At 47.1% G+C, this 11,543-nt stretch overlaps 1 protein-coding gene across 8 annotated transcripts in view; it reads left to right on the top strand.

Annotated features, from left to right (window-relative positions):
- LOC122728411 (venom factor-like) overlaps positions 1-10,449 on the top strand; it is a 29,251-nt gene extending 18,802 nt beyond the window's left edge. For 5 of the 8 annotated variants that reach the window (XM_043967038.1, XM_043967029.1, XM_043967020.1 and 2 more), the window contains 13 exons: positions 22-191; positions 294-452; positions 3,081-3,140; positions 3,615-3,699; positions 3,901-3,943; positions 4,470-4,557; positions 5,432-5,518; positions 6,461-6,566; positions 7,134-7,223; positions 8,116-8,202; positions 8,384-8,467; positions 9,638-9,773; positions 10,065-10,449. In XM_043967038.1, coding sequence (XP_043822973.1) covers positions 22-191; positions 294-452; positions 3,081-3,140; positions 3,615-3,699; positions 3,901-3,943; positions 4,470-4,557; positions 5,432-5,518; positions 6,461-6,566; positions 7,134-7,223; positions 8,116-8,202; positions 8,384-8,467; positions 9,638-9,773; positions 10,065-10,197 — 1,328 coding nt within the window. In that variant the 3' untranslated portion in view covers positions 10,198-10,449. Of the gene's footprint in view, positions 1-21; positions 192-293; positions 453-3,080; positions 3,141-3,614; positions 3,700-3,900; positions 3,944-4,469; positions 4,558-5,431; positions 5,519-6,425; positions 6,567-7,133; positions 7,224-8,115; positions 8,203-8,383; positions 8,468-9,637; positions 9,774-10,064 lie in introns of those variants that run through there. The other 3 variants (XR_006353279.1, XR_006353281.1, XR_006353282.1) reach the window with 3 other exon arrangements.
- Positions 10,450-11,543: the final 1,094 nt, after the last annotated feature.

Raw genomic sequence — 11,543 nt, 5'->3', positions numbered from 1 at the left:
CCAGTTAGGCCTCTTTCTTAGATAAGAGCCACTGGAAGGTGCAAAATGACAAGAAGTCGCTGTATACCGTGGAGGCCACCGCGTATGCTCTCCTGCAGAAGCTACACCTCAAGAGGCATGAAGATATACACACCATCGCCAAGTGGCTCATTGAGCGACGGGAGCTTGGTGGCGGCTTCCAAAGCACCCAGGTGAGTAAGGCAGAGGGTACCCATGGAGAATCCAGCATCGCTCTCCTCAGTCAGCTGGCCTGGGCCACAGGAGATGAGCCAGCCTTCTCTCTTCTCCCATAGACCACAGTTGTGGCACTCGAGGCCCTCATCCAGTACCGAAAGATCATCCCTGTGAGTGGTGTCTCTGACATCCAGGTCCAGATTGCTGTCCCTAAGCGGTCATTTACTGTGGAGTGGCACATTGACCGGACCAATGCCTACCAGCTCCGCTCTCAAAAGGTATGGCACAGGACCAAAGCATACTATTTTCACTTCTGTTGTTGTTTTTATGTTATTGTTCTTGTTTATTTTTTCTTGTGTTTTTTTTTCTTTCCTCTTGGTCTGATTAATGTGGAAATATGTTTAACATGATTGTAATATATAACCTATATCAAATTGCTTACTGGCTTTGGGAGTGGGGAGGAAAGGGGTAGTGGGAAAAAATTTGGAACTTAAAAAAATATCTTTATATGTAATTGAGGGGGGCAGCTAGGTGGTGCAGAGCACCGGCCCTGGATTCAGGAGGACCTGAGTTCAAATCAGGCTTCAGACGCTTGACACTTACTAGCTGTGTGACCCTGGGCAAGTCACTTAACCCCCATTGCCCCGCAAAACCAAAACAAAACCAAAACAAAACAAAGGCAAAAATCCATGTAATTGAGAAAAATAAATAAATAAATAAATTGGGGGACAAAAAAGGTATATCATGGCAAAGAGACAGCAAGGGTTGGGCTTTCTTGTGGCCAGGTGCTCCCTGTTCCTGCAGCCTGGATTCCTGAGTTCCTGACCTAGTGACGTCTACCTTTTGGGGTGGGGAAAAAGTGCTAGATTTGGAGTTGGGAGACACCTCACTCTAACACAGATGAACATGTCACTTAACCTCTCTGCTTAGCATCCTTATCTGTAAAATGAAGGCAACACCTCTTGTACCTACCTCGAATAATTGCTGTGAAAATCAAATGGCACTATAAACAAAGCACTTTACAACTGGTGAGGCGCTATATAAACACACGCTATTATTGTAATTCCACCACTTGGGTCCACTCCTGTCATTGTCCTCCTCTGTAAAATGGGAATAATTGCAGTATCATAAGGTCAGAGCTAGAAAGGACCTTACAGATTAGTTAGTTCAGGAGTTCTTAACCTTTTTGGTGTGTCCTAGACCCCTTGAACAGTCTGGAGAAGCCTATGTCTCCCACCTAAGAATAAGGTTTTTAAATGCATAAAATATAATGGGATTACAAAGGAAACCAAATGTATTGAAATATAGTTATGTATTTTCCCATCCAAGTTTATGGACCCCCTAAAATCTAGCCATGGATCTCAGATCTAGTCCAACCACCCCAGTTTACAGAGGAGAAAATTATGACCCAGAGAAATAAAATTATTTGCCCAAAGTCATATCTATTAACTGTGTATCAGACCCTAGCCTGTGGCAGACTTGGTACAATCTTGGGGGCTTCTCTTCAATAATAATCACAATGGCTTCTTTTGTCTCCATTCTGAACCCTCAGAGTCTAGCTTTTGACTTTCTTTTTTTTCTTTTTTAAAGGTTTTTTTGTTTGTTTTGTTTTGGTTTTGGTGGGGCAATGAGGGTTAAGTGACTTGGCCAGGGTCACACAGGTCCTCCTGAATCCACTGCGCCACCTAGCTGCCCCCTAGATTGTGACTTTCAAAGAGCCCTCAGCTTTCCTGCCAATATCAGGCTAGTGAGGACATTGAACAAAAAAAGCAGATTTACTGAAGGCAGCAAAGAGCACAGAGGGATTTGCAGTCAATCCTACAGAAAGCAGGAGGGTGGCCCTTCTTCCTCATTCCCTTTTCTAAAGCAGAGCTTCTTAAACATTTTCCACTTACGATCCTTTTTCACCTGAGGAATTTTTTTATCTGACTACAGGTATATAGGTATACAAAATAGACATACACAAATCTTTTACTGTTACCAAATTTTTTGCAACCCCTCAAATTCAGTCATATGACGCTGTATGGGGTCATGATCCACAGTTTAAGAAGCTTTGCTCTAAAGATTCTGCCCACGGTCCCCTAAAAGTCAAAGCATCTGTTAATAAAGAACCTACCACTTATAGCGCTCTCATGGGTCTTGAGGCCCTTTTGGGGGGCTTCTTTGCTTTCTACCTTCTCTCTGGGATCTGCTTTTGTAAGTCTTCTTTTGGGGTCTGGGTCTTTGGGAATTTGGCAGGCTGATGCAGCTCTCTATTTCTAGGGGTCAATCCTTTCTGTTGTGCTGGTCACTTACATAGCTCTCACTCTGCTCTGTGCTCAGTCTTGCTCCCAGACCTTTGGGGCTCTGACCTTGCAAGGCAGCGGGCAGGGAGCCTGCCTTTCTCCTAAGGAGTCCCAAACTCCTCACTCCCTGTGTGGTCAACAACATGGAAACCTCTGCTAAGTGCTTTGGGTTCATGGTTCTTGGGCGTTGAAATCATCCTCCAAAGGGCTAGAGGAAGGAAAAGTGGGTCCCATGCCCACTGAGCAGAGGTAGGAAATGGCAGAGTTGAATCTGAACCCAGACCTTGTGACTCCAGCTGTGCTCTTTCCCTTACATCATTCTGTTTCTGTTACCTCTGTCACAGTGGTTTTGTGTTGATGGATGGGAAATCATTAAAACATGAGTGCAAGGTGAATACTGCTGTCCACCACTGGCTATCTCTCTTCCAAGGTGGGGAATATGGGTGGGCTATATGGCGAGAAGAGTGTCAGACTGAGAGAGAAGCTTCGCTCCTTACTATGTGAGCTTGAGCAAGTCTCGACCTGGCTGAGCCTGTTTCCTCCTCTGTGAAACTAGAGAGCTGGGCTAGGTTTTTTATAAGATTTCTGCATCACTCTGGCATTATGTTATTTTGCCCTCAGTTCTCAGCCCAAGATGACCTCATCATTCAAGCTAGTGGCACTGGGAAAGGCACCCTCTCTGTGAGTCTGAACTTTCTTCCCCTGAGTTCAAGGTCAAGATGTTCCTGCTTCCCTGAAGTCTCCTCATATCTCCTGGAGTCTGGTCCCCACCCCACCCCTCCTGGCCTGAGCCCCCAGGAATCTGTCTCCTCCTTAGAGACCCGTCTCCTATCCTCAGCCTGGGATAAACCTCCTTAAGAAGTATTCTTCTCCCATTCATTTGGATGCCTGAGTCCCTTCTGATCCCCCATCCTCCCCAGTTATCAGTATTCCCCTTCCCCTTCAGGAGCTCCCTTGCCTTGCCAATCAGCGCATGGGTGGGTAGCTGGGGTCTCTCATTTTCATGAGGACATCTTCACTGCAACCCCAGGAATGGTAAATAAGAGTATCCTTCCACTACTGCCCCTGCCCCCACCCCAGGGTAAAGGTCTATGCAATGAGAGTTGATAACTGAACTGAATGTCCTCGCCCTTCTCATTCTCCCCACTGGCCCAGGTCCTCACCATCTACCACAAGCTCCCAGACAGCCAAAAGAGCTCTTGCCACCCTTTTCATCTGAATGTAACCCTGCATCCTGATGGTGAGCCCCCTCTCCCAATGTGTCTGGGACCTTCCTGAAGGAGGGAGCCATCCCCATGTCCTTGATAAGCCCATCCCTGGAGGGAGCAGCCACCCAACTTCTTCCTAGGGAAAGTGTCCAACTGTCTGAAGGTCTCCCCCCCAAACCAGTACCCAGGGCCTTGGCTCCTCCTCAGGCTTTCTTTTATGGGTGTTTCCACAGAGAGAAGAGAGGGAGAGACCTATCATCTGAAGATCAAGGCAAGGTACCCCCATCTCTAGCTACCTTTGTGAAGTACCCTGATTTCCTATCCCTCCAAAAAAGACTATGAGCTGGGCAGCTAGGTGGCGAGGTAGATAGAGCACCAGCCCTAGAGTCAGGAGGACCTGAGTTCAAATCCAGCCTCAGACACTTAACACTTACTAGCTGTGTGACCCTGGGCAAGTCATTTAACCCCAATTGCCTCTCACACACACACACACACACACACACACACACACACACACACACACACACAAAGACTATGAGCTATCCTGTCTCACCACAGTGCTCAAGTCCCTTGGCACTAGAGGCCCTGTGGCTCCGAATCTGATAAACCATCTAAGCTGGACTTAACTTTTATGTTCCATGCTGGGAGGCTTCCCCCGTGGTACCTTGTGACTTGTCTGTGGCTGGTTTTTCCACAGTATCAGGTCCTCAAACTTGGCAGGAATCCTTTAAGCCCCCATCCCCTTGAACACTCCCAAGTTGCCCAAGCCCCCTGCCTCACCTAGGAACTACTCTACCCTCAGGTACAAAGGACCCCAAGATGCCACAATGACCATTCTGGAGGTGTCACTGTTGACTGGCTTCTATCCTGACGAGGGTGACCTAAAGCAGGTGATACAGAGGAAGGAGGGGGGGGGGTTCTTAGTTGTATCTAGAATGATAACTTACAGGTGGTGAGTAATCAGAAATTGGCCCCATTATTTCCTTATACCCTCCTGAAGGGTTTGTGCCTAAAATTTTCCTCTCCTGGTACCTCCCAGTAGTTGCTGAGGAGGGGAAAGAATAAACCAAGCAGTGTATAGTCCCAATATAGTCTACAGAAAAAGAAACTGAAGCCCAGAGAGAAGGTGTGACTTGCTCAGTGTCACATAATGATTTGGCAGCAGGACCAAGACCAGACCCTCAGTCTCCTGACTCCTATCCCCTGGACCTATTTCCACTGAACAATAACATTTCCAAAGATGGTATCTCCGCTCATTTGTAGAGAATTGGGCTTCAAGTTTCCCATTTGTCAAATGGGTTTGGGGAGGCTGCTCTCCCCAGTCTGGGAAAAAGAGTCAGGTCTTGCTGGTGAATAGATACTTCCCCTCGATCCTGATAGGCATTGATGCTATCTCCTTCAAGGCCTAGGGACCTTGCCTAGAACCCCAATATTCTTGAGTTCCCCAAGTCTCTGAGTTCCAAGAATCTAAGTCCTTCACACCCTCAATATCTCCCATATCCCCTACCCCCTGAGTTTCCAACCTCTCCAAATTCCTAATATCTCAGAGGCCCTGAGTTCCCAACATCACTAAGTCTTCGCTGTTCCAGTGTCCCTGGCATGCCAAATCACCTACTTTCCCCAAATCATCAACATTCCTAGTCTCTGATATCCCCACATCTCCAAGTCTCTGAGTTGTGATGTCCCAGAGAACCTGTCATCTTAGTCCCCCCCACTAAATCCTTGATGTCACAAGTCCTGAGTGTCCTCATTCCTCTATTTCAGCTTACAAGCAACATTGAGATGTATGCCTTCCAGTATGAGACCAAGACCAGCTCCAGCAATAGCTCTGTAATTCTCTACCTGGAAAAGGTGAGGCCACCTGGGAACTGAGAGTCAGCCCAAATGCAGGGATGTGTCCACTGGCATTCCCAAGGCATGTTGAGGAGCTGACCCCCAAAATACAATGCTCTCTGGACCACAACATTAAGACACTCGGGAGGGCTCCAAATACATGGCTCCCTCTGGATTACACTCATTGGCACAGACTTATGTCCATTAACACATAATTCCCTCTGCTTCCTGACTATTCATTGGTGAAATCAGTCAACTAGCATTTATTAAGTGCATTCTTGACATTTATTAAGTGCCTACTGTGTGCTAAGTGCTGGGGATAGGAAGAAAGGCAAACAGCCCCTGCTTTCAAGGAGTTCACAGTATAATGGCAGGGGCGGGGTTGGGGGAGAGACTACATGCAAAAAAACTATATACAGACAAAACATATACAGGATACATTAGGAGTAATCTCAGAGGGAAGGCACTCGGGAACAGACACCCCAGATATCCCTCTTCCCTGGCCCCCCATTGGTATATGGGGAGCTGGCACATGCAACTCCCTCTGACCCACATCCCTTAGCATAGAGAGTTGGCACACAGAAATGCACCTTTCTGCCAACCTGTACCTATTGGCACATTAGGATATGTGAGGGCAATGTTGATTTCTCTAGCTGATGCATCAGGGACCTCTTTGGTCCCAGACACAGATTTATGGAGTCCACCCCTTGCCAGGCAGGTCCTCTTCCCCAAATGCTTCATGATTGCCATCTCTGGGCCCGCTGATTCCTTCCCACAAATAGTTCCCAATGTCCAGTGCTTCTTGGTCAGTGCCCCGCCTGGTTAGCAATGTACCCAGAAGTAGTATCTCTCATGATCAGCATGTCTTGCAATCAGAACCCCCCATGGTTAACACCTCCCATGGGGGAATGTCTGACATGGTCAGTACCTGGACAGGAGCCTGTCTGACCCCTCTCCCAGCTCTCCAACCAAGAGGACATCGTGCTTAGCTTCCGCATTCACCGGCTCCTTGAGACAGAGCTCTTGCAAGCTGCTCCTGTCACCATCATCAACTACTATGAGCCTGGTGAGCTGGGGCCAAAGGGAGTAGGATCGATGACCGAGATTTTAAGGGCAGGGGAAATGGAGGCGAGCCAGACCTAGGGGGCTGTAAAAACATCCGGGGCAGAGATAAGGAGGGAACATGTGGAAAGGACAGAGCCAAAGAAAGCACAAGACACCCCCTGGTCTCTCAGATAATATTTAGGAGGACCTGAAAACTCTGGGCAGCCCAGGTCAGAGCCACAGTCTGCATGCCTGGAGCATGAGGAGCAGGAATGCCCCAGGGCCCAGGATGGGGAACCAAGGAATTATTCAAAGTCAAAGCCCCTTTTAGATGGGAAGGCTAGGAAGGAACACATCCTCTAAGGGGTGGGTAATTAGGCATCAGAAGCTAGGACAGGAGACCCAGGGGGCTTGGGTTGGGATACAGGGTATGACAAATGACCTGCTCCATTGTTCTGCCACCTGGGGTCAGCCCCACCCAAAGCAATTCAGGCCAGTCGAGGTCCTCGAGAGTGGGAAAACCACGGGCCTCTGAAAGGTCCTTGGCTTTAAGCTCTTTTTTCTTGACTGACCCCCGGGGGAATGGCAGAAGAGAGGTGCAGTGTCTTCTACAATGTGCCGGGGGACGCTGTGCTCATGAGGAGGATCTGCCACAAAGATGTGTGCCGGTGTGCTGAAGGTGAGCTGGGGCTCTGGCCCATCTGAGCCAAGGGGCATTGGAGCAGAGCCCGGTAGGCAGGAGGAGCTGTTGAGACCCTGGTCAACCTGGGAGGCCCCAATAACAAGCTGAGTTCTGTAGGGGCCTCTAGAGATGCAAGAAGTAACTTCAGGAGGAGCTCTCTCAAAGGCACACACAGTTTATTGCAGGGATACAAGGGATCAGGAACAGATCAATACTTTGCAACCTTGAAAGGGCTCTATAAATCATAAAGTTGGGAAGGCGTCTGAGATCCAGTAATTTGGAGGCACCCAGGTGGTGCGGTGGTGAGAGGGTTGAACATGAAGCCAGAAAGACCTGAGGTCAGATCAAACCTCAGACACAAGCTTTGTGACCCCAGGGAAGTCACTCAACCCCCGTCTGCCTCAGTTTCCTCATCTATAAAATGCAGATAATAATAACAGCAGGGTTGTCGTAAGGAGAAGATGAGATATTTGTAAAGTGTTTTTCTTTTCTTTTTTTGGTGAGGCAATTGAGGTTAAGTGACTTACCCAAGGTCACACAGCTAGTAAGTATCAAATGTCTGAGGTCAGATTTGAACTCAGATCCTCCTGACTCCAGGGCTGGTGCTTTATCCACTGTGCCACCTAGCTGCCCCATGTAAAGTGTTTTTCAAACCATAAAGTACTATATGGAAACTATTAAAGGAAGACAGAGAGTGACAAAGTTTGGGGTATTTGGTTTTTTATGGGCAGGGGGGACTAAAGAATAATTTGGGGAAAAGGAGCAAAGGAGTCTGGAAGAGTTTTTGATTGAAGCTGTCTCTCTGTCCATCCATCTGTCTGCCCAACTGTCTGTCCTTCCATCTGTCTGTTTGTCTTTCCTTGGGCTCCATTCTCTCTAATGTGCCCAGAAAAGTGCCCCTCCCTAACTAGTAACTATGATGGCATCAACCAGAAGGAACTTCAGATCACAGCTTGTCGGCCAGGGGTTGACTTTGGTGAGTGCTGAGGCCCCTCCTATAGCTTAGAGTGGGACCAGATGTTCTCATGTCCTCAGAGATGCGTACCTTTGAGAGTCAGGGCTGGGTGGAGTCCAAGACCCCATGAGGGATAAGGGTGAGCAAGAGCTGGGAGTGGGGCCCTACACATCAGAGCTAAATAGCCTCATTTTCTAATTAGTCTATAAAGCCCACTTGGCCGAACTGGAGAAGCTGGACACCTATGTCTACTACACTATGAAAATCCTAGAAGTTATCAAGAGTGGTGAGTTCAGCACTGTGTCCAGTCCCACAGGGGTAGGGAGGGCAGAAGAAAGGTTCAGAGGGGAATGTGCTGGGCTCCCTGAATGTTCAGGAACAGAGATGAGATTGGTTCAACAGGAAGAGAAACTATCTGCAATGGGCAGAAGAATCACACCCACGAGTCTCCCCAAAGAGACTAGGTTTTTATGTTGCCCATATCCAAAGTGCCAACAGCCCCTCTTCATTTGAGGATGATGGAATGCAGAGTTGGAAGGGACCTTACAGCCTATCTAGCCCAACCCCCTCATTTTAGTCAACAATCATTTATTAAGCACTTGCTTGTGTCAGGCACTGTGCTAAATGCTGTGGATACAAAGAAAGGGGAAAAAACATTCCCTGCTCTCATGGAACTCCCAGACTCATGGGGGGAGAAAACACACAAACAACTTTGTCCAAACAAGCTATAGATAGGTTAGATTGGGGGTAATTGTAGAGGGGAAAACACTAAGATTAAGGAAGACCAGACAAGGCTTCTTGCAGAAGGGGAGACCTTAGCTGAGACTTGAAGGAAGCCAGGAATGCTAAGGGACAGAGATGAAGGGGAAAAGAGCTCTAGGGATGGGGAACAGCCAGTAAGAAAACTTGAATCTGGGAAATGGAGTGTCTTGGAAAAGAAACGATCAAGAGGCCCAACTTCACTGGAGCAGAGTTTGTGGATGGGAGCAAGGTATAAGAAAACCAGAAAAATATGAAGAAATTGGGTTTGAAAAAAAAAGAAAAGAAACCAGATTAGGAAGGAATCTAAAAGCCAAATAGAAGATTCTCTATTTTATTCTGGAGGGAGTAGAGAGCCATTGAAGTTTACTGAATTGTATAGTCAAGGGTCTCACTGATGGTAAGTAACAAATCAAGCTTCTCTGCTTCCAAATCTAGGCTTTTCCCTCCTCCTCCTTCTCCTTCTCCTCCTCCAACAGTCTTGACAGCCGGAAGAGTGTCTAATCTCAAAGTTCTTGAGAGAGCTTGTGGTTCATGGTAGATTCTCCTTCTTCAGGCTGAAACTAGCTCCTCCAGTTGCAACCTCCCTTCTCAGAAGGTTCATCTTCTTCTATAGCCCTTAACCTGACTCTAATCTTGACATTCTCTAACTTCCCTATAGAAGTTAAGGAACCTTCCTCATTTCTCTACCCTACAGGCACAGACACTGGAGTTCTCAACAAAAGCAAAAAGTTTGTCTCCCACATAATGTGTTTCCATGCCCTTGGGCTGAAGGCCAATGAGACATATTTAATCATGGGTCAGTCATCAGATCTGTGGAAGACCAGAGATGAGTAAGTTCTAGGGACCGCCTTACTCGTTAGGTGTGGGGGTTCTGCCCATGGCAGAGACCCTCTCCTGCCTCTGATCTCAGGGCCCCCTATGTGAAGAATGGTGGGACTCTGGATGGGAGGCAGAGCTGTCATTAAGGCAGGAGTTTGGGGACCATGGTCTGAGCCACAGCCTTCAAGCAACTCCAATCTCCAATCTCCAATCCCTGATTCTCTCTCATTCGACAAGATGGAGAAGCCTAGCGTCCTCCTTTCCTCTCCCCCACACCCTACAGCCCTTTCTTGTTTTAACAGATACAGCTATGCCTTAAGCATGGATACCTTCATCATCAAGTGGCCAGAAGTATCTGATGTCGTTCTTTTGGAATTTCGAAATGAACTGGAAAGGTTTTCAGAATTTCTGAGTGTTCGCGGCTGTGAAAGTTAGCTGGTCAGCATCCAACTGTGCCCTCAGATGACCGATGATGAAGAGTGTGAATGCCTCCTATCTCTCAGCAGAGAGTTGGTGGACTACAGGCACAGAATCTAGCAACCAATTTCAGACATGGCTATTGTATTCATTTGTTTTCCTTGATCTCATTGTTCATATTTGTTCTATCTGGGAATGGGGAATCATTGGAAAGTGATGATAATATTTAAAAAGACAAAAGCATCAATAAAAATTTGAGGATTTGGGGCAGCGAGGTGGCACAGTGGATAGAGCACCGGCCCTGGAGTCAGGAGGACCTGAGTTCAAATCTGGCCTCAGACACTTAACACTTACTAGCTGTGTGACCCTGGGCAAGTCACTTAACCCCAATTGCCTCACTTAAAAAAAAAATTTTAATTGAGGATTTAAAAAACAAGTGGTGTTCAGGCTATTCCTTCCTAGTGACCTGGGGGCTCTGACCAGAAAGCAGCATTGATTTTAGTGACCTAAAGGTTATGGTCAGAGGAGATTCTTCTGCTCTGGCACTTTAATACCCACATCCTCAGAGTTTGGGGGCAGATTGACTCTCAAATAAAGGACAGATTTATCTCCCCCACAAATAAACAAAAGCTTAGGGGGAATTTCCCAAGCAGCTCCAGGTGCCTCTAAGCATAAGGACTTCTATGTGATTCCCACAGAGGGGTTAAGGACAGAAGAAAGCTCACCTCAGCCTGAACCTAACCAGAAACTGATCTTCCTTTCTGACCCCAAAAAGAGGATTACCATGACTTGGCAGAATATACCCCAAGACTGAATGACTAAATTATTATAAGATGAATATGGGGGGCAGCTAGGTGGCGCAGTGGATGAAGCACCGGCCCTGGATTCAGGAATACCTGGGTTCAAGTCCGGCCTCAGACACTTGACACTTACTAGCTGTGTGACCCTGGGCAAGTCACTTAACCCCCATTGCCCCGCAAAAAAAAAAAAAAAAGATGAATATGCAAATCAATGACAAAGGACTGATGCAGGAAGATACTATCCACCTCCAGAGAAAGAAATGATGTATGGTTTCACATATCCATGTGTCTAATGTTGGCCTTCTCTAGTATGGGATTGGAGAGAGGGAGGAAGACAGCTCAGAAACAAAATACAGTGAAAGAGAGAGAGACAGAGAAAGAGAGTGAGGCAGAGAGAGAGACAGACAGAAACAGAGAATGAGACATAGAGACAGAGAGAAGGAAAGGGGGTAAAGAATATATCCCAAAGCTATCAAAGATGGAGAAAAGGAACCCATATATACAAAAATAATTATAACAGTTCTTTATATGGTAGTAAAGAACTGCAAACTAAGGGATTGCCCC

This window comes from Dromiciops gliroides, chromosome 1 (genome assembly GCF_019393635.1).
Source record: "Dromiciops gliroides isolate mDroGli1 chromosome 1, mDroGli1.pri, whole genome shotgun sequence".
Taxonomy (NCBI): domain Eukaryota; kingdom Metazoa; phylum Chordata; class Mammalia; order Microbiotheria; family Microbiotheriidae; genus Dromiciops; species Dromiciops gliroides.
This window is presented reverse-complemented; position numbering and strand designations above follow the sequence as displayed.